General features: G+C 36.2%; 1 protein-coding gene across 1 annotated transcript in view; it reads left to right on the top strand.

The window, feature by feature from the left end:
• TOPAZ1 (testis and ovary specific PAZ domain containing 1) overlaps positions 1 to 23,828 on the top strand; it is a 60,293-nt gene that overhangs the window by 21,560 nt on the left and 14,905 nt on the right. The window contains 11 exon segments of the mRNA XM_010842147.1: positions 790 to 854; positions 2,735 to 2,877; positions 4,394 to 4,479; positions 5,211 to 5,336; positions 7,794 to 7,857; positions 13,582 to 13,733; positions 13,939 to 14,031; positions 16,388 to 16,503; positions 19,842 to 19,908; positions 21,046 to 21,220; positions 21,964 to 22,064. Of these exon segments, the coding sequence (XP_010840449.1) occupies positions 790 to 854; positions 2,735 to 2,877; positions 4,394 to 4,479; positions 5,211 to 5,336; positions 7,794 to 7,857; positions 13,582 to 13,733; positions 13,939 to 14,031; positions 16,388 to 16,503; positions 19,842 to 19,908; positions 21,046 to 21,220; positions 21,964 to 22,064 (1,188 nt within the window).

The following is a 23,828-nucleotide window of genomic DNA, read 5'->3' as shown; positions in this document are numbered from 1 at the left end:
AAATATATATTATTTTCTTTTAAACTCATGTTGTAATTTTTTAAATGTATAAATTAATTTGGAGAGAATTAGCATTTTTTACATTTAACATTCTCATCCAGGAACATATCGTAATATTTCATGTTCCTCAGTTGATTTTTATAGTGTTCTTCCTAAAGGTTATAATAGCGTATATAATGTGTATGTTATTATAAAATATTCTTGTGTAATTTTAGAAAGACTAGAAAGATATAAAGTAAGATATTAAGTGGTTAACCCTGGCTACCCAAATGATGGGTGATTTGGGGGGTTTATTTTGGTGTCTGTTTTTCAAAAGCCTAGTATTTGAGCATATATAACTTTCTCGTAATTAGAGAATCACAATTCCCAAGATAGTAATTGTAAAGAGCTTTAAGTATACCAACATTTTAAATAGATATAAATATTCCTAATGAAAAATACATTTATGTTCATAAATACCACCTATAAATAAAAATCACTCAAAGCTGTTCTTTCTAAATAAAAGGAAAGATGGCTATAATTGTTCAAAATAATTAGAAATGGTAGTTTGCATAATTAAAGGTGATATCAAAACTAGGGAAAATGTGTTGATTTATATTTTTCTGAACACTGGAAATTTTGAAGTCAGTGTTCAGTGTTTTAAATAATGTAGAGTAGAATTACTTCCTGGCTTGGCCATAAGCTAGTTGTTTAATTAATATCTAATACATTCTGATCTGGTAAGCCTTGTAGCCTAATATAGAATGTAGAGATATTCACTTACATTTTTTAACCATAATCTCTCCGCAGTGTAGATTTTCAGACAAGGTAGCTATTCGAGAAGAAAAAGAAACTATTTCTGAAGTTTGCAGAAGGTTTGTAACATAATTTTTAATTACATAATGTTAAAATAGTCATCCATGTAATTTGTGTCTTGAGCCTGTTTTTCATTCTCTCTCGTATGTAGTTGGGCTACTATGTCATAAACAGTATGTGGGTATTATTTAACATGTCAGGTATATACAGAGTCAAGGATATTATAAGTTATTTTAAAGCTGTCACTAACTCTTTTCAGCCATAAATTATTTTTTGAGAAAGGAATGAGGAATGGTGATACAATAAAAGAAAAAAAAAAGATGTGGATGTGATTGTTATGAAGGTAAGAATAGCTGAAATCAGATGAGCATTGCAGCTTGTGGGTATCTTCCATGTCTGCAGTGATTAGTACTGAGAGGTACAGTACACTCACTGGGACATATTACAGATACCAAATTTAGGTTTGGAGGGTACCTGGGAGATCATTTGATTCACCTCTCACACCCACTTTGCTATGAGGCAAGGCACAGTCAGGTCAGGTGACAAATCTGTTCAAGTTCTTTTATGTTAAGACAGTGTTTTTCCAAGTGTGAGCCTTACAGTAGCAGCGTTGTGTGGGAACTTGCCAGAAATGAGAATTATTTGTTCCCATCCCTGACCTACTGAATCAGAAACTCCAGAAATAGGGCCCATCAATCTGTGTTTCAGCAAGATCACCAGCTAACCCTGATACATGCTCAAGTCTGAGAATCTTTATGTTAAAGAAAAGCCTAGGTAAGAATTAGATTGGCACAGTATGATTCATTACCGCTTGAAGATCTTAAAAAGAAAATGTGACAAGGTCAACTTTTTTTCCTATAAGAAAACACTATGTTTACAAGCTAAATAGTTGCAACCTGCAGAATTTTGTCATCACCTTGGCTCTGCCATAATGACCAGGCGTGTGATATTGGGCAAGTGACCACCTTACCCTGGATTTCATCATCTAATCAGAATAAAAGAAGTTTACTAGAAAATCTTTTCCATCTATAAAATTCCATAATTCATATCTCTTTGTTTTATGTTACCTGGTTTATTTTGTTTTATTTGGAGGAGAGTTATGATGATGGCATATCTCAGGGATATCCCTAGTTGGGGAGAGAAGCAGAAATTTTTATTTTGTGTGAAATGATTAAACTCCATCAATGCCACTAGGTTTCAACTGTTATAAGCATTGTCCCCTCTTATTATTTTTACTCACCTATGGCTTATTAGAATTGTATTTAAAGTAAAATGTTTTAGTATCTGAATAAGGACATGAGTCTTTCTCTGAGAAAGTAAATTCATTTATATCTGTTAGCTCTGAGGTACTTTGTACCCTTCCGCCTGCTTAAGTTACTTATTTTTCTAGGTAAGTGACCTCAAGATTAGAGTGGTTTCTTTAACTGGTTATATAGGATCTCACTAATTAGAATATAATCAAAGCTGTTTAAATCAGAAGCCTCAAACTATATATTTCTTATGCCTTCTTCTAAAAGGACGATCTCAAGTACATGTATGAATTTATTATATATACTTGTCCTGAAGAATAACTTTTAATTCATTTGTTTCATTGCACTGTCACTAGAATCATTGAATGGTCTTTTCTGGATCTGGACATTGATCTAGTTCTTCCTCTAACCTTTTGGCTAGCGTGATCAAAAATGTTTTGCTGTAGTTTCAACCCCACCACCCCACTTCTCCCCATACCCTAGCCATTTAAAAAGTATTGGTTTTCTAATTAAGGCAGGAACAACCTATTGAAACTACTGAAGAATCATAGTATATAATAGTAGTATATAGCATAGTATGTAGAACATATATATCATTGGAATGTGTTTCTACTTATTTGATTCTCATTACTTTAATGTTTTTAGAATAAATTTAAATTCTGATTTTGGTTTTTCTGCTCACACAACAGCTATTCTAAAAATACAGAGATTATGGTTGGTGAATGTCACTTAGCAGCACTGGTCTCCAAACCTCTGTGCTTACCAGTGCCATTGCCGCCTTTGAATCTTAATGCTCATCAGGAAGATACATTACTGAATCCACGGATGAATGGTACAATTTTCTTAATAAAATTCTATTGACTTTTGACAATATAGAAATGATACAGGAGATTTTTCCACCCAAAACAAAAAAGTTAAGGAAAATAATTGAGGAAACTCCCTAATGGTTCAGTGGTTAGGACTCTGTGCTTCCACTGCAGGGGGCACAGGTTTGATCCCTGATCAGGGAAGTAAGATCCTGCAAGCTGCAGGGTGGGGCCATAAAAAGAAAGTGGAAACAAGCATAGGATGTGTTAAGATTAGAAGATTTGTGTACCTTTAGTTAGTACTTTTGATTAAACAACTTCTGGGTTATCTGTATTTACACAATAGTGGCAGTACAGGTAGATTACAGTTTATACCTAAAATATTCATAATTTAGTTGAGTGTTTTAGAAATTAAGAATGTACTTTATACTTTGTGTCATTTTTAATAATTCATAGTGATGTATGTGAACAAAATAAGCTAGATTGAAGAATTAATTTAGAAACAAATCCTCTTGTGTATGTAGTTCACACCTAACTCTTCCATACCTCCCATCTCTGCCCTCATGCTGCCTGCTTTTGTGTCCTGTAGAAGCAAGCCCATGATTATCACATGTTTTTAAAAGCTTTACAGGTGTCACAGTAAAACGTACTGCAAAGCTATGCAGCAAAAACTTCAACTTGTCTCAAATTATATCTGGATGCAGCCAAAGTAAAAATTGAGATGACTTAAGATAAAAAACATTTCTATGTTATCTTTAGAAAAAATAATTTCTAAATGTCATAATTCTCATTTTAAAAGACTAACATTAAGGAATAATGATGCCTGGTATAGTAGTCAGCCTGGGCTGGCGTAACAAAATTCCACAGACTGGGTGGCTTAAACAACAGATACTCATTTCACACAGTTCTGGAGGCTAGAAGTCCAAGATCAAGTTTCTGGTAGGGTTCAGTTTCTGGCTCTCTTCCTGGCTTACAGACGGCAGCCTTTTCACCAAGTCCTTACACGGCCTTTCCTTGGTGCATGTGCTTGGAAAGAGAGAAGGAATGCTCACTCTTGATGTCTCTGTAAGGACACTGATTCTGTCAGATCACAGCCTCATTTTTATAACCCCATTTAATTTTAATTACTTCCACAAAGGCACATTGGAGGTTAAGGCTTCAACATGAATTGGAAGAGACACAATTTAGTCCATAACACCTAGGTTTATCGGTAGTTTTCATCCCTACAAAAAGTTTATTATGTGTTTAACTTAACGATCATTTGAATATAGTACTCAGTGCTGCTATGTGAGGCTTTTAAGAAAGTATCTTTAGCTTATAATGAATTTAAAATGTTAAATTCAGATCTAGACATCCTTAAGGAACACCTAAGGTGTAAATTATTGTATATTTCACAGAACTATACCACTGGCAACAGCCTGTGAATTGAACAAAAGAAGTCCAAAGTGAAATATTAAAACATATAGTAGTAGTCTATTTCACTTTATGAAAGGCATAAGTTATAACATATTGGAATGTAATGTCATTCTTAATCATTTCTAGATTTCAGATTACCAGGGAAACATTCTGTCCTAAAGCTGCAGAATCCTGAAATTTGTGAAATATTTAAGAGGGAAAAAAATGTAGGGGTAAGTACGTTACTTAAAAAATAATGATAATCTTATAAGCATATACTTTGGGGCTTTCTGGTTTTATTTCCTTATTATCATATAAGCAGTTCTGGACATTTTGTTGATTTTAGTGAAAAGGAACAGAAAATGAGTAGCAATTTAGAGAATGTTCACAAACAATATAAGACGTTTAAGACTGGGGGAGCTGGGGAGGGATGGGATATCCAAAACAGAAAATAATAGAATGAATAGTTTTCTATGGTGAAGGAGAAAGCTATTAATAAAAAGCAGTTGATAGGAAAAGCTTGTTGTAAATAACTTTCACTCATTACCTTTTTTCTGTTAATTAGAAAAGCTAAGGAAATTTTCAGTTCTAACAAATGCATCTGAAATAAGCATATATAAAAGTAGAAGTAACTTTTTATAAAACTAAAAAGGGCAGGCACATGACAAGGAGGGAAAGTATAAACATTTAAAGCCATGTATAGTGAAACCGTAGTAACTGGTGGACTATAAGTTTTACACTAAATGAAATTGCAGAAATTCAGACAAATAACTTAAAATTGATTGTATCATAATTTTTTAAAATATAAATTGTTTGGAATTATTTTTTAATCAAATTAGCAAACAATTTATCTTGATACTTTTTTTGGACATATATTATTTCTGATTGTTTCAAATGCTTTCTCACTTGATTGCAGTAAGTGTTTCACAATTAACACAGAAAGGGAATTTGCCTAATTTTCTAGGTGTTCCAGAAGCCACTAGGGTTGATGATACCCCACAGATATTGCAAATTTCATTTTAATACGTTACGTGGCTGTGAGCGATCACAGTGCAAGTTTGGTCACGTGCCTGAGCAAGGGGATGAAAAGGTAAAATGTGTTACGTCTGAAGTAGAGATTGTTTTAATAACCGTTTCAGTCATATGGTTTTAATTCAGATTTGCATCAAATCCTAATAAAAGAGCTTTGCCTGATTTTGAGCTTTATGTAAATGGAATCATACATTCTGTATGCTTTTGTTTCTAGCTTCTTTTGTTCAACATGCTTGAGATTCATCTGTATTTTTTTACTTAATTGTAGATGTTTCTTTCTCATTACTGTATAATGTTGACTATACCATTGTAGAGTATAGAAAAATTTATATTGTTGATAAATACTACTTTGATGGATGGCTTCTAAGTTTGGTAAATACAGTAGTAATGCCATCAGTGTTGTGCATGTCTTTTGGTGAACATATATAGCTATTCTTATGGGTTATACTTGAAACTGGAATTATTGTGTCAAAGAGTTTGCATATGTTCAACTTTAGTTAGATACTGCCAGATAAATTTCCAAAGTGGTTTAACAAATTACATTTTTAATTTGGTCTGAGAGTTCTGGGTGCTTTACATTTTCACCAGCTCTTGGTGTTATCAGCCATATTAAGCCATTCTAGTGGGTGGGCAGTGATGCTTTCCCGCATGAGTGATGAAATTGAGCATTTTTCAGAATGTTTGTTGGGTATTTGAATATTCCCTTCCTGTAAGTATCTAAATATTTCATCTGTATTCTAGAGGATGTCTTTTTCTTATCCATCTCAAGAATTCTTTTTATATTCTGAATACAAACCCTTTGTTGAATATGTGTATTGCAAATAATTTTTTCTACTTTGCAAGTTGCCTTTTCATACTTTTATTTTTTAGTTTTTAAATTTTTATTGGAATATAGTTGATTTGCAATATTATGTTAGTTTCAGGTGTACAGCAAAGTAAATCAGTAATATATATTTATAACCACTCTTTTTTAGATTCTATTCACATATAGGTCATTACAGAGTACTGAGTAGAGTTCCCTGTGCTATACAGGAGGTCCTTGTTAGTTAGTGAATATATGTCAATCCCAGTCTTCTCCCCTTCCTGTTTTGTAAATAAATTCACTTGTACCATTTTTTCAGATTCCACATACAAGCGATATATTTGTCATTCTGTGTCTGAATTACTTCACTTAGTATGATCATTATCTCTAGTGCGTGCATCCTCCTGTAGATGACATTATTTCATCCTTTTTATGGCTGCATAATATTCCATTATATATATGTACCACATCTTCTTTATCCAGTCCTCTATCAGTGGACATTTAGGTTGTTTCCATGTCTTAGCTATTGTAAATAAAGCTGCAGTGAATGTTGGGATCCATGTATCTTTTAGAGTGATAGTTTTCTCTAGATATATGCCCAGGAGTGGGTTGCTGGAGCATCTGGTAGTTCTGGGTTTAGTTTTTTAAGGAACCTCCATATTTTCCTCCATAATGATTGTACCAATTTACATTCCCACCAACAAGCCTTTTTACCCTTTTAGACATGTCTTTTGGTAGATAAAATTATTAATCTTTATATAGTCCAATCTTACCTTTTTATTTTTATTTTTTTCCTTTTATGGTGTTGACTTTTTACATCAGTTCAGTTCAGTCACTCAGTCATGTCTGATTCTTTGTGACCCCATGGACCACAGCACACTAGACTTCCCCATCCATCACCAACTCCCGGAGCTTGCTCAAACTCAAGACTTTTTACACATTACTGAAAAAAAGTTTTCTAGATCGTGAAGGGGCTTCTCTGGTGGCTCAGTAGTGAAGAATCTGCCTGCAATGCAGGAGACCCAGGTTCTGTCCCTGGGTTGGGAAGAAAAGGAAATGGTAACCCACTCCAGTATTCTTGCTTGGGAAATCCAGTGGACACAAGCCTGAAAGGCTACAGTTCATGGGGTCACAAAAGAGTCAGACACAACTTAACAAATAAACAACAACATGATCATGGTCTTCTGTGTTTTTCCTTTAAAAAATTTGTTGTCTTATCTTTCACATTTAGAAATCTAAGCTATCTAGAATTAGTTTTTGTTTAGGATGTGAGAAGAAGGTCTAGATACATATTTTTTCCCATGTGGATCTCCAGTTAACCAAACACCATCCTTTCCCCCACTGTGTTACAGTATCACTGTGTCATAAATCTGCTAATTGTGTATGAGCGAGTCTCTTTATAGGATCTATTTTCTAATCATTGGTCAATGTGTTTTTCCTTATACCAGTAAAAGAATCCCTCCCTTCTCCAGTTGATTTCTAATCTTGACTTTGTTTCCTTGACTCTTTCTCTGAACAGCTTCTCTGAATAAGGGTTTCATAACAAATTCAGTATGCATTTCCCATCTTAGTTAACCTAACATCAGCTTCTTTATTCCATTGCCTTAAATTGACTTAAAAAAAAAATAGAATAAGCAAAAAGATAGGACTGAAATTTGTATAGTTTTTGTGAAATATGAAAAGGTAATTTTACATTTTTCATGACTTTTATAGGTTTGTATGGATGTGTTTAAGAAATATATAAGTATCAATGAGCTGTGTTTGCTACAACGTGCAGGTATGAGATAATAGAATGATTACTATAAAATCATTAATGCAAGTGTTTCAAACAATGTGCTTTTGTCCTCATGGTTTAAAAGTAAATTCAATACTTTTGAGTATGAAAACTGAGTGTCTTAGATTAGTTCTGTTGGTCTTAGAAAGGATTAATAATAAGTGTGGCATTTTGGTTAATTTTAATCCATGTAACATTGTAATTCACTTACATATGTACTAATATTTTCATGATGTATAAATTTTATTTACAGGTGTAAGACAGAAAAAAGGATGTCGTTAATTAGCTTAAAATCTTTCTGAAGGGATCTGTCAGAAACTGGATCTTCCCTACATCTTCATCCTTTTACACATGTCCCTTGTAAGCTGAGGAGAAGGAAATGGCAACCCACTCCAGTATTCTTGCCTAGAGAATCCTGTGGACAGAGAGCCTGGTGGGCTGCTGTCTATGGGGTTGCATAGAGTCGGACATGACTGAAGCAACTTAGCAGCCACAGCAGCAGCTTATTGCTAATGCACATCAATCATTCTGTGCAGTTCCGTAAACAGGCCAAAATGAAAGTTGCTCAGTCGTGTCTGAGTCTTTGTGACCCCATGGACTGTACAGTCCATGGAATTTCTCCAGGACAGAATACTGGAGTGGGTAGCCTTTCCCTTCTCCAGGGGATTTTCCCAACCCAGGGATCGAACCCAGGTCTTCCACATTGCAGGTGGATTCTTAACCAGCTGAGCCACAAGGTAAGGCCAAAAATACTGGAGGAGGTAGTTTATCCCTTCTCCAGTGGATCTTCCCTACCCAGGAATCGAACCAGGGTCTCCTACATTGCAGACAGATTCTTTACCAACTGAGCTATCAGGGAAGCTTCCCTAGTGGCTCAGATGGTAAACAGGCCAAGCTCTGCTATAATAGAAAAGTCGCTGCTCTTCTACCTAGGATGCCTTTCTTTTATCCCACTTCCCCATAGCAAAGACCTATTCATCTTTCAAAGCCTAGTCATAGAAAATAGGATTATCTCCTCCATTACACCCTTATCTGACTCCACAGCCTCATCCCATTCTCTGCTCCCATCTCCCCCTACTATATTGTGAGTCCCAAAAGGAAGGGACCAAGCTTTAATATTTGTCAAGTTGACAAGTTCACAAGGGGGAAGTACTGAGAAGGTGGGACTCCCCATTACCCTATTTAACCATAGGTTCATTTTTATCTGTTTAATATTTGAATTTCCACATAAAATCCTGTTTCCAGAAGTTGTCTGCTTAAAACCATTGTGTAAAACTGCTGCTGCTTGGCTATAGCAGAAGGAACTCTTCACTGTTGAATTGTACCAAACATTTAAAGAACTAATATCAATTCTCAGTCTTTTGCCAGAAATTGAAGAGGAGGGAACACATTGATATAAAATTCCTCAACAAAAACTAGCAACCTGAATTGGAAGGATCATAGACCATGACCAAGTGAAATTTGTTCTTAGAGTACAGTGTAGTTTAACATACAAAAATCAGTCCAAGTAACCACATGAACAGAATGAATGGGAAAAAATACATGATCATCTTAGTTGATGCAGCAAAAGCATTTGACAAAATTCAGTACCCTTTCATTGATTAAAAAAAAATAAATACTCAAGAGACTAGGAATAAAAGGAAACTACCTCAACATTTAAAAAGCCACATCTGAAAAACCTCACAGTAAACACCATCAGTCAGTTCATTTCAGTTCAGTCACTCAGTCGTATCTGACTCTTTGCAACCCCATGAATCGCAGCACGCCAGGCCTCCCTGTCCATCACCAACTCCCGGAGTTTACTCAAACTCATGTCCATTGAGTCGGTGATACCATCCAGCCATCTCATCCTCTGTCGTCCCCTTCTCCTCCTGCCCCCAATCCCTCCCAGCATCAGAGTCTTTACCAATGAGTCAACTCTTCGCATGAGGTGGCCAAAGTATTGGAGTTTCAGCTTCAGCATCAGTCCTTCCAATGAACACCCAGGACTGATCTCCTTTAGAATGGACTGGTTGGATCTCCTTTTAGTCCAAGGGACTCTCAAGAGTCTTCTCCAACACTACAGTTCAAAGGCATCAATTCTTCAGCGCTCAGCTTTCTTCACAGTCCAACTCTCACACATCCATACACGACCACTGGAAAAACCATAGCCTTGACTAGACGGACATTTATTTGTTGGCAAAGTAATGTCTCTGCTTTTCAATATACTATCTAGGTTGGTCATAACTTTCCTTCCAAGGAGTAAGCGTCTGTTAATTTCATGGCTGCACTCACCATCTGCAGTGATTTTGGAGCCCAGAAAAATAAAGTCTGACACTGTTTCCACTGTTTCCCCATCTATTTCCCGTGAAGTGGTGGGACCAGATGCCATGATCTTCATTTTCTGAATGTTGAGCTTTAAGCCAACCTTTTCACTCTCCTCTTTCACTTTCATCAAGAGGCTTTTTAGTTTCTCTTCACTTTCTGCCATAAGGGTGGTGCCATCTGCATATCTGAGGTAATTGATATGTCTCCCGGCAATCTTGATTCCAGCTTGTGCTTCTTCCAGCCCAGCATTTCTCATGATGTACTCTGCATAGAAGTTAAATAAGCAGGGTGACAATACACAGCCTTGACGTACTCCTTTTCCTATTTGGAACCAGTCTGTTGTTCCATGTCCATTTCTAACTGTTGTTTCCTGACCTGCATATAGGTTTCTCAAGAGGCAGGTCAGGTGGTCTGGTATTCCCATCTCTTTCAGAATTTTCCAGTTTATTGTGATCCACACAGTCAAAGGCTTTGGCATAGTCAGTAAAGCAGAAATAGATGTTTTTCTGGAACTCTCTTGCTTTTTCCATGACCCAGCAGACGTTGGCAATTTGATCTCTGATTCCTCTGCCTTTTCTAAAACCAGCTTGAACATCTGGAAGTTCACAGTTCACGTATTGCTGAAGCCTGGCTTGGAGAATTTTGATCATTACTTTACCATACTCGGTGGCAAAAAACTGGAAGCTTTTCCCCTAAGATTAGGAACAAGGCAAGGATGCCTGCTTTCACCACTTCAGTTCAACACAGAGATGGAAGTTCTCGCCAGAGCAATTAGACAAGGCATCCATTTCAGAAAGGAAGAAGTCAGTGGCCTGTGTGCAGATGATATGACCTTATATGTAGAAAATACTTAAGATTCTGAGGGGAGAAAAGCTGTTAGGGTTAATAAGTGACCAAATCAACATGCAAAAATCATTTGCATTTCTATATACTGAAATTGAGCACCCTGAAAAGGGAATTACAAAAACAATTGCATTTACAATAACTTGAAAGAATAAAATACTTAAAAACTAATTTAACGAAGAAAGTGAAAGACTTGTACAATGGAATCTACACAACATTGCTGAAAGAGAAATTAAAGACACACCTCCCATGTTCACAGATTGGAAGACTCCGTAATATTAAAATGTCATTACTAAGATCATGGCATCCAGTCCCATCACTTTATGGCATATAGATGGGGAAACTGTGGAAACACTGACAGACTCTATTTTCTTGGGTTCCAAAATCACTGCAGATGGTTGACTGCAGCCATGAAATTAAAAGACACTTGCTCCTTGGAAGAAAAACTATGACAAAACCTAGATGGCATATTGAAAAGCAGAAACATTACTTTGCCAGCAAAGGTCTGTATAGTCAAAGCTATGGTTTTTCCAGTAGTCATGTATATATGTGAGAGTTGGACCATAAAGAAGGCTGAATGTCAAAGAATTGATGCATTTGAACTGTGGTGTTGCAGAAGACTCTTGAGAGTCCGTTGGACTGCAAGGAGATCAGACCAGTCAGTCCTAAAGGAAATCAAACTGGAATATTCATTGAAAGGACTGGTGCTGAAGCTAAAAGTCCAGTGCTTTTGTCACCTGATGAGAAGAGCCAGCTCATTGGAAAAGACCCTGATGCTGGGAAAAATAGAAGGCAGGAACAGAGGGGATGACACAAGATGAGATTGTTGGATGGCATCACCAATTCAGTGGACATGAGTTTGAGCAAACTCCAGGAAGAAGTGAAGGACAGGGAAGCATCCATGGGTTCACAAAGAGTCAGACACGAGTAAGCAACCGAACAACAACCACCCATGTCATAGATTGGGAGACTAACAAAAGTTAGTTCAAATGGGTTGAAGACCTTAATGTAAGACCTACAACAATAAAACTCTGAGAAGAAAGCATGAGGACAAAAACATCACATCATTGGATTTGGCAGTGATTTCTTGGATATGACACCAAAAACAGAGGCAACAAAGAAAAAATAGATAAATTGAACTTCATGAAAATTTGAAAATTTTGTGCGTTAAAAGACAGTATCAGCAAGATGAAACAGCAGCCCACAGAATGGGAGAAAATATTTGTAAATCATATATCTGATAAGGGATTAGTATCCAGAATATATAGAGAACCCTTAAAACTCAACAACAAAACCTGATTCAAAAATAGACAAAGTATTTGAAGAGACATTTCTCCAAAGAAGAAACACAAATGGCCAATAAGCATGTAAAATGATGCTCAACATCACCAGACCTAATGGAAATGCTTATCAAAAGTACATTGAGATACCACCTCACACCCATTAGAATGACTGCTATCAAAAAAAGAAAAAAGTGTTAGGATGTGGAGAAATTAAAACCCTCACGCACTACGGGAAGGAATGTAAAATTGTACAGTACTGTAGAAAAACAGTATGACAGTTGCCCAAAAAATTAAAAATAGAATTACCATATGATCCAGCAATTCTTCTCCTGGTATATACACAAAAGAATTGACAGCAGGGTCTTGAAAGATATTTATAGCACACCCATATTTATAGCAGCATTATTCACAGTAGCTAAAATATGAGGCAATGCAAGAGTCCATTAAGAATGACTTTTCAGAGCTTCCCTGATGGCCCAGTGGTAAAGAATCCACTTGCCAATGCAGGAGACACAGGTTGGATCTGTGGTCTGGGAAGATCCCACACGCCGCAGAGTAGCTAAGTGCATGAGCCGAACTGTTGAGTCTGCTCTTGAGCCCAAGAACTGCAACTTCTGAGCCCATGTGCCACAACTACTGAACCTCGGTACCTAGAGCCCATGCTCCACAATAAGAGAAGCCACTGCAATGAGAAGCCCACGCACCACAACTGGACAGTAACCTCCACTTGCCATAACTAGAGAAAAGCCTATGCAGCAACAAAGACCCAGCCCCAGCACAGCCAAAATAAATAATTTCTTAAAAATAAATTGTAAAGAAACACTTTTTCAGTGGAAATCAATCAGTGTTATAATTTTTAGGAGAATGCTCATAAACTAGACTAAAAATATCCCCAGGGTCAACATGTTGATGGGGTTAAAACAGAAAGAAGGGGTATATGTCAAAACAGTCTGCTTCCACTCTTAAACAGGCCACTACCTGAAGTCCACCTGAGAGTGTGGCTCCCTCAGAGTTCATATTGAAACCATGATGTATGAGGCAGTTTGGTCCTATTTTTTGTGGATAGCACATGAGTTAGATCCCAATCTAGTACCTAACATCCTGGTTGACATGTTGTTGCCATTTAACTTTTGCTTTAATGTATTTTCATCAAATATTTCTGATACTGGAAGTGTATCTTTTAAGAAATTGAGTTAATGCTACTTGATCTTTAAATATAGAAAAATTGTCTAATTTAGGAAAGATGAATCTTAAAAGCAGCAAATGACTTTATTATGTATTTCATCATTTTCAGCAAACATGTTTATGGAGTACTACAGAAAGTTTCTTCCAGGTATACACTTTGATTTACAAGTATTAAATGACCTTCTAAGTTCTTTACTCAAACACTGTTTATTGAAAGAAGTATTTCAGGTCATGAACCTCTGCATAATGATTAAGATGCTGGTAAGTAACCTGAAAATACATTTTTCTAATATTTTAAGTTAATTTCTCTGATACATTTCTTATATGTATAATTTAGCAGTTAAATTTCTATTTGTTAAATACTTCCTAGAGAACACTTGTGTTTTTCAGCATAAACAAATTTGAGAAACTTAAAGTATACTGAAGTAAGACATGAAAATGAGTGTAATATTTTTGTTTTATCCAGCCTGCTCTGAAAATATTACTAAAAATATTTGAGTATGTGGCAACTATGAAATTAAGGAATGCTGTACCTGCTTTAATTAATATCTTTTGCAAGGTATGATTTTTTGTTTTATCCATTTTATTCTCTAATAGTGAATAACCAAGAAAATAGTGATTTCTGCTTACTCTTTTTTTTTTTTTGATTTCTGCTTACTCTTAAGTTGCCTTTAACTCACATTTTTTATACCAAAGAATTATATTTTCAGAAATGTTCTTTTTCTCCTGAAGTAGGACTTATTAACAGACTCCAGTGACTAACAGGCCTTGCCCTTAATTGAATAGTTCTAAGCATGCCAGGTTGGAGAAGGCAATGGCAACCCACTCCAGTACTCTTGCCTGGAAAATCCCATGGACAGAGGAGCCTGGTAGGCTGCAGTCCATGGGGTCACGAAGAGTTGGACACGACTGAGCGACTTCACTTTCACTTTTCACTTTCATGCATTGGAGAAGGAAATGGCAACCCACTCCATTGTTCTTGCCTGGAGAATCCCAGGGATGGCGGAGCCTGGTGGGCTGCTGTCTGTGGGGTCGCACAGAGTCGGACACAACTGAAGTGACTTAGCAGCAGCAGCAAGCATGCCAGGTGACTTCTTACAAATTCATGAACCATCCTCATCTCTACTTCTTAAGAATGATTGAAGAAAATTTTCTTTTTCAAAAAGATTTGAGGTCATATATAACAAAAATAAGTACACAAATCAATGTATAAATAGGACACTGTTACCAAACATGGTAGATGGATAAGAATATGGTGGTGGTTATTGTTTACTAAATGGTGGTCACTAAGTCATGTCCAACTCTTCGTGACCCCATGGACTGTAGCCTACCAGGCTCCTCTGTCCATGGAATTCTCCAGGCAAGAATACTGGAGAGGGTGGCCATTTCCTGCTTCAGGGGATCCTGAAGACACAGGAATCGAACCCACATCTCTTTTTACATTTTTTAAAGTATATTAAAATTTTTACTGTTGTTGAATATTTCTTAGTATTTGGTACTACTCAGCATTTCATTTCAGAGTAGGCCTATAGCAGGAAAACACCCCACTTCCCACCTATTCTCTTTAGGAAGCAGCATTGGAACCATTTTAGCAGATGAACAAATATTTCAGTGAATACCTCTAGTTTCACATTACAAAACTTGACAAAATTACTTGCCTGGAAATTTTTTGAATCAGGAATTACTCAAATGTCCAGTTACGTAAGAATTGAGTAACAGGGGTGAAATGTATGGCATGGTATAGTTAGTAATAATGTAATATCTTTGTATGGTGACAGATGGTAACTAAACTTATCATGGTTATCATTTTGTAATGTATAGAAATGTCAAATCACCATGTTGTGCACCAGTAACTAACATCGTGTTATAGGTTAATTATACTTCAAAAAACAAACTTGCAAAAAAGGAAATAAGGTTTCTGGTCACCAGAAGCATAAAGGAAATTGGAAATTGGATGAAGGTGGTAAAAGGTACAAACTTCCAGTTATAAGAGAAATAAGAACTGTGTGTGTGTCACTCAGTCGTGTCGGACCCTTTGTGACCCCATGGACTTTAGCCCACTTGGTTCCTCTGTCCATGGAATTCTCAAGGCACAAATTTTGGAGAGGGTTGCCATTCCCTTCTCCAGGGGAACTTCCCAACCCAGGGATCAAAGCAGGGTCTCCTGCATGGCAAGCAGATTCTTTACTGACTGAGCCACCAGGGAATCCCTATGTATTATGATGAATATAATTAACATGATGAATATAATTAACACTGCTGTATGTTATATATGAAAGTTGGTAAGAGAGTAAATCCTAGGAGTTTTTAACACAAGGAAAACTTTTTTCCTTTTTCTTTTATTTTGTGTGTATATGAGGTGGTAGATGTTCACTAAAATTATTGTAATCTTTTCATGATATATGTAAGTCAAATCATTATGCTGTATACCTGAAACTTATACAGTTGCTGTATGTCAGTTATTGATATAGCTCAGTAAAATTGAAGATAGATAATTTTTTTTTTTAAAGAAGAAATTACTGATCACCTAGAGTCATTGTAGAAAACCTCAACTTGATATGTCTCAGGGATTTTATCATCAGGTATACAGTATAACGACAGTGCTATACTTACTAAAAGACAGAATTAGTACCAAGCAAGAGGTTCAATTGATAAAGTAGTTGACATAACTTGAAGAAAAGGACTAATGTTCAAGTTTAAATTCAGAAGTATTATTTTCATTTTTGCTTTTAAATTCTTGATGTAAGGTGTCTTACGGTGGTTCTCAAATATTTGAAGAAAAATATACTTAAGATTTTTTAATGAATTTTAATTCTGTCTCCATATTTCACTTCTTCCATCAGTCTCTTAGTTTTTCCCACACACATTGGTTTCACATTTTTAAAAGAATGACTACTGTTTACCCTCTTCCACAGCTCGTTGAAGCTGGGATGGTACTTGACCCAGAACACTTTAACTATATTGTTAAGCTTTTATACCAAGTACAGGCTTCCAAGCAAGAAATAACTGCAGTTCTGGAAATGAAATCCAGGTAAGAAAACCACTATAATTAGGACTAAAATATATGTATTTTGATGGGGACTTAAAAAGGTTGAAGACAAAGCACTTATCATTCTTCATATGCCCACCAAAAGTCCTTCTCCCCCTCTTGGCTATGGCCTGGTCACGTTGTCATCATCTGCCTCTAGCTAACCCTCCTGGCCAGCCTCACCAAATCTTTTTCATCACCTGATTTCATCTCGCTACCTGGCAGATCAAATGTAAAGACTCTCTTGCTCTGTTTTACAACTTACTTAATTCTACTTAATGCACTCTCTTACATGTATTCAAATTACTTTAATCCTTCTTTCTCTTACATGTATTCAAATTACTTTAATCCTTGTTTCTCTTTCACTCACTTCTTGTCATGTTAACTAGGTAAAATATTTTAAGGTCTCTCCTTCATTCTTTCTCTGACTTATTTGCTTTCTCTGTTTAGCTTATGAGCCTCAAAAGGCCTTAAAAAAAAAAAAAAAAAAACCTATAATAATTACAAGGGTAGTACCATAACATACCTGTATTGAGAAAAAGGAAAGCCATGACTTTGATAAAAATTGTATTAAAGTATCACATACATAGAGAAAAGTATACAAATTTTAGGTGTTTAAATGAACCATAACATTTTAACAAAGGCAGATTTGATAAAGTGCAAATGATGCCAACCAGAAAACTCCTTGAGAAAGCCCAGAAAGTTCCTTCAGAGGCACTTCCACATTTATTTCATTTCTCATAATCCTCTAATACAGAAGTTTCCACACTAGTATCCAGAGGCCAAAAGAAATACATTAACAGTAGCATTTATTAACAGGTTAGATCCAAACAAATTAATAGTAGTTTGACGGTGTCTGACAGATGTTGTGAAAATATTAAAATTACCTGAGGAGCCCTGTGAATTTCTCTAGTGCTGTTTTATCAGTTCCCTTTTTCCCCCCATACCCATTCAGTGTGATTATTCATTTATAGAGCATTTAGATTGATTTATTACTGTTTGTAGTATATTTTCAGTTATCCCACATTGTAGTCTGTTTGATTTGGGAAAGTATGTGAAATACTACTGTTGGTTGTAACCATCAGTATAAACAGATGTGATGAGAAATGTTGCTCCCCCTTATCCCTACTCTACCATTTCTGTTTCCTCCTCCTCTTCACCTCTTTTCCACCTACGTACTAGAGGTAACCAATCTTTCAGTTTTGGGGGTTATCCTCTTATAATGAGCAGATATTTATATATTTTCTTATACCAACTTCTTTGTTATACACAGTGTAGCATATAATGAATTTCAAATTTGCTCTTTTCACTCAAACAGTATATCCTGGAGATCAGTCTAAATCAGTTTGGAGAGAAATTTGTTGTTTTTATAATAAAGGCAAAAGTACTCCATTGTTTGAACGTACTTCCGGTTATTCAGTCAATGTGTGGGTATTTAAGTTGTCCCCAATATTTTGCAATTTAAAACAATACTACTAATCTTGGATTGGAAAAATTAATATTGTTAAAATAGCCATACTACCCAAAGCAATCTAGATTTAATGCATTCCCAATCAAGTTAACCGTGACACTTTTCACAGAACTAGAACAAATAATCCTAAAATTTATATAGAATCACAAAAGAATCTTCAGTGAAGGAGTCAAGAATATTCAATGGAGAAAAGACAGTCTCTTCAGCAAGTGGTGTTGAGAAAGTTGGACAGCTTCATGTAAATCAGTGAAGTTAGAACATTACCTCACAAAATGTACAAAAATAAACTCAAAAAGATTCAAAGACCTAAATATAAGACATGACACTAAAAATCTTTGAAGAAAACATAGGCAAAACATTTTCTGACGTAAAATGTAGCAATATTTGCTTAGACCAGTCTTCCAAGGCAAAGGAAATAAAAACAAAAATAAACAAATGAGACCTAATCAAACTTAAAAACTTTTGTACAACAAAGGAAACCATGAACAAAATGAAAGACAACTTACAGACTGGGGGAAAATATTTGTAGAATGAGGCATCCAACAAGGGCTTAATTTCCAAAGTATATAAACAGATCATATAACTCAATACCAAAAAAACACCAAAAAAAAAAAACAAACCCAACCCAGTCAATAAATGACAGAAGACCTAATTAGCCATTTCTCCAAAGAAGACGTATAGATGGCCCACATGAAAAGATGTCTGATATTGCTGATTATCAGAGACATGCAAATCTGCAGTGAGGTACCACCTCACACCAGTCACGATGGCCATCATCAGAAAGTCTACAAACAATAAATGCTAGAGGGCGTGAAGAACAGGGTGTCCGCCTACGCTGTTGGAGAGAATGGAAATTGTTGCAGCCACTGTGGAGTATAGTGTAGAGATTCCTTAAGAAGCCAAAAATAGAGTTGCCATATGATCAGCAGTCCTTTCCCTGGGCATTAATCCAGAAAAGATGAAACCTCTAATTTGAAAAGATATGTGCACCACAGTGTTCATAGCAACACCATTTATAATAGCCAAGACAGCGGAAACAACCTAAGTGACCATCAGCAGATGAATGGATAAAAGTTAGGAACTTGTCCTTCCTTTTTAATGCTCTGGAATAATTTATGAAACCTTGGGACTAATTACCAAAATTGACCCCCTAGTTGGCTCTTCTACAGCGTTATTAGTTTATTGGCACCCTGCTCTTTGCACCTTTTCTTCTCCTCTTCCCAGTTGCCAAAGTGTACATCTTTCTTTTTTTTTTTTCCTGTCCCTGAAGCTATCTATGCATTTCACATTTGCTTTGTTCAGATCACACACAGTTCTAAATTCCTTCTGTGTCATTTATGTTCTCATCTACCCATGTTTTTTACTTAGCATTTTCAAGCTTGGTGTGGACTTTGTAATGGTAATTTTTAGTCACTGTTAGGTCCTTCTGCTAGTTTCCTGCTATGGTTCCCCTACAGATACTTTTGGTGTGCTTGCTTTGGTTTGTTGTGGTTAGTGTTTGCTTGCCTCATGTCCTTCTGGAGCAGTGAGGGTGGAGTGAGAGCCACAGAGATCAAGTGCTAGGATTGGTTTTGCTTTTTTTTTTTCCTCTTTGTATTCACAATTATTTTGAAGCTTTGACATTCTCTGTCTTCAAGTTGGGTGAAAGTACGGTTTCATATGAAATTGGTTTTCCTTCTCATTGCCTGTGGTTCAGGAGGAAATAGTTTAAGTAAGGTAACTGCAATTACCATTTTATTCAGCACTAAAGAATTTTTATAGCATGTTACTCTCTCTTTCTCCAGTCTTTTAGGTATAAGTTAACAAATGAATTAGGAGCAATATTGACTTTGGGGGAGTGAACGTAATTAACCCTTTTCTGTTGTTAAAGGTTACACATGAGGCAATTTAAAAAGAACTGGAAATGTGACTTAGAGGCAGCCTTGAATGAAATAGAGGTACGATGCTTATCTTTTATTTATTTATTTTTGGGGGAGGGTTGGTGGCAGGAATACTGGAGTGAGTTGCCATTGATGCTTACCTTTTAAATACATAGCTGGGAACTCTGAAAACCAGTAACAACAAAGAAATTTTGAATAGTAACCCAATTTTAGAAAAAGGTTTACAAATGCAGCTGTTTCACAGAGAAGAGAAGGAAAAGATGTTTAATTTCTTACAAGTTAATGCTTTCAACTGCAAACATAATTTCTAGAGTTTGACCTATTCTAAAAATCATTCTAGACATAGTTGTTCAGTTTAAAATTAACGTATGTTAGTCTGTAATAATCTATAGCTTGGCTTTTCATTCTTGTAACTAGGTAGACTCCTTCAGTGCATGAGTGAGTTGGCTTTCTTATCATGATCCATGGGTGATCATATTAAATGGACAGTATGTGACCTGACAGGGCAAAGCCATGGTCACTGTGTGCTCTCCAAGCATTTAAAGTCTGAATAAGAAATAGAGGACTTTCAGGATGACTTGACTTTTTAATTGAAGATCATTTTTATACTCATTCTAGTAATTGTTGATCTAGTCTAAATTAATATTTATATCCTTGAAACAGTATATTTTGTTGGTATAGAAAACTTTTACTTTAGAAAATAATAGAAAGATAGTAAGTTTACTGAAATTTACTTTGTTGGTCCTTTTGTAGAAGAAATGTAATGCCCAAAATTGTGTGTGGGCCCCAAATCACAAATGGCCAAATAATCGTAAAATGCAATCTCTAACAGTAATAAAATAATGTATTACTGTGGAGGCAGCTCAAATCGTGCTGCTAGTCATCTGTTCTCCAAAAATCTATCTCCACTGTGTATTCCAGGTTTGGGGATGATGTCATTAAGGACATTAGGAACTAAATAATTAAAACAAGTGTACGTTGACATCTGGAACTTATATAGGCTTTGCCATGGTCAGAAAAGCAAATTGTACAGTAACATGTTACTGCTGTTATAACACTTGCCAGGAAGCTTATATAAGATTTGCAGAAATCATGTCTTATTAATTTCTGTAATGCCTACATGTGCCTACCCCATAATATGTTTGCATAAATAACAGCTTACATTTTTTGTTTTGTTTTGAATAATTCTCATAGCATTGTAAAGAAAAAGGTGACTGGACCAAACTGGGAAATGTATACCTTAACATAAAAATGAGCTGCGAAAAATTTGCAGATTTCCAGAGGTTTTGTGCTTGTATTGCTGAAACTCTAACAAAAGACTGTAAAGAAGAGCGACCAGGTGTTCCATTTTGTGAATTTGCTGAAACAGGTAAATGTTGCTGTTTTGGTCAGAGTACTGCATGTTAGGGTGATACAGTGTTCTTTCTTCCTGATTGATAGATTGACTGGGACAGTGTTCAAAACATATAAAGCTCCTAATAGTCTCCATGTTGAAGATAAATTAATATTGCAGGATTTAGATACTATTTCTTCTTTATAAATTTTTCCATCTATTTATTATTAATTTAGATTATAATGATAAAAAAGTGATAAAAGGTCAGTATATCAGATGTTTCATTTTCTTATTTTTCTTTTCATTCAGATTGGTAAAACTATTGCTAGCAAATTATAGTGGAGAATCTGAATTTTGAGATCATTGTTACTATCTTCACTGTTGCAAGTCAATAAAATTCATGTGTTTTTGAGACTTTTCTGTGTGTGTGTGTGTGTGTGTGTGTGTGTGTGTGAGTGTGAGCCCTTCACTGCTATATTCTCTATCAGGGTTGGCAAACTCTGTAAAGGAGCAGATAGTAAATATTTTAGGTGTTGCACACACAGCATATGATCTGTGTCACATAGTTTTCTTTTCAAACAACCCTTCAAAAATAAAAACTGTTCTTAGAAGCTCACAGGCTACACAGAAATGGGCCACGGGCCAGATTCAGCCCATGAGCTATAGTTTGCTGACACCTGGTCTTTGTGGTAGTATCACTAATTCCATATTAAATTTGCCTTTTCCATCATTCAAAGTGACTATTTCATTTTCTTCCGTGTATCTACTTTGTGTTTCAGTTAGCAAAGATCTGCAGAATAGTGAAGTAGATAAAACTTTGCTGGGAAGAATCGGAATCAGTGCTATGTACTTCTATCACAAGCTGTTGCAGTGGTCCAAGGTACTTCACTAAATTTTTGTTTGGGCTTGGTCTGTAGAGTGTTTGTTTTACATTTTTGTATAGAATATAAGTTAACCCTGAATGTTAAAATTTTGCTGATTATCACTACAGGGGCAAATTGAGCCTCAGACAGTAAATTAATTATTAGGTGGTATTTTGGGTTTTCCTGATAGCTCAGTTGGTAAAGCGGAGAAGGCAATGGCACCCCACTCCAGTACTCTTGCCTGGAAAATTTCATGGACGGAGGAGCCTGGTAGGCTGCGGTCCGTGGGGTCGCGAAGAGTTGGACACGACTGATCGACTTCACTTTCACTTTTCACTTTCATGCATTGGAGAAGGAAATGGCAATCCACTCCAGTGTTCTTGCCTGGAGAATCCCAGGGACAGGGGAGCCTGGTGGGCTGCCGTCTCCGGGGTCGCACAGAGTCGGACACGACTGAAGCGACTTAGCAGCAGCAGCAGCAGCAGTTAGTAAAGAGTCCACCTGCAATACAGGAGACCCCAGTTCAATTCCTGGGTCGGGAAGATCCCCTGGAGAAGGGATAGGCTATCCTCTCCAGTATTCTTGGGCTTCCCTTGTGGCTCAGTTGGTAAAGAATCCACCTGCAATACGGGAGACCCGGGTTCGATCCCTGGGTTGGGAAGATCCCCTGGAGAAGGGAAAGGCTACCCACTCCAGTATTCTGGCCTGGAGAATTCTATCGACTGTATCGAAAAGAGTCAGACACGACTGAGCGACTTTCACTTCACTTCACTTAGGTGGTGTATTAGGAACATGTGGAAAGGAGGTGGCATGAGATTGACTACTAAGAAGAATCTCAGTATGGAAAATACTTAAGAAGCTGTGCTAAATATCATTTTTACTTGAAGTACCTGTCAATTCAGTATATTTTGCCAACTCCTGAGTATTGGTACTATTGCAGTTTTTGAAGACCTCTCTTAAGATGAGCCCAAGATACAATTAATAGAACTACTTTAAAATTACTTCCTAGGATTCCCTGGAACACTGTTGGTATCTTCATGTCTACCTTTGAGATTTAGCTCATCATAGAAGCAGTATAGCAACTCTAGACCATATTGTACTACCTGAGGTATACTTCCCTGAGGTGCGGGTAGAGTGAGAGATTCAATAAAGTGAAGTAAAGGACAGGAAAATCCAAAGTAGGGAGAGAAGTGCTGAGATATGGAGAGTAGGATAGTTGAGAGTGAGGTTGCTATTGAATCAACTATTAAAACATAACTTTTATTCCTTCCTTCTTTTTTTAAATAATTCTTATACTGGTTTATTTCTATGCAGTCAAATGCAGGTGGTTTCCTCCCTTTCGATGCTCTAGTTTTTCTGTTTCTTTTTTTTTTTTTTTTTTTTTTTTTTTGACTAGATAATTGCTTTATAGAATTTTGTTGTTTTCTGTCAAACCTCAACATGAATCAGCCATAGGTATACATATATCCTCTCCCTTTTGAACCTCCCTCCTATCTCCCTCCCCACTTCCTTCTTTTTTATGAAGAGGTTGTTTCACAATTGAAATAATATTTAAGGACATTAAATGTGTACATGGTCACTCATGTACATATACAAAATTCAAAATTTTTTTAAAGAAGAACATTTTAAAATAATCATTGTACAGAAGGTCTCCAGTTTCCAAGCTCTTCAAGAGCACTTATTATCTGATAAACCTGGACTGGACAAAATGTACTTTGTCCCCCTTCTCACAGTCTAGCTTAAGGTCTATCACAGCATTAATTTCTTGGGTATTTAATGCT

Source organism: Bison bison, unplaced genomic scaffold (genome assembly GCF_000754665.1).
Source record: "Bison bison bison isolate TAMUID 2011002044 unplaced genomic scaffold, Bison_UMD1.0 scf7180017864171, whole genome shotgun sequence".
Lineage (NCBI taxonomy): Eukaryota > Metazoa > Chordata > Mammalia > Artiodactyla > Bovidae > Bison > Bison bison.
The sequence above is the reverse complement of the archived record's forward strand: the minus strand, read 5'-3'. Positions and strand labels throughout refer to the sequence as shown.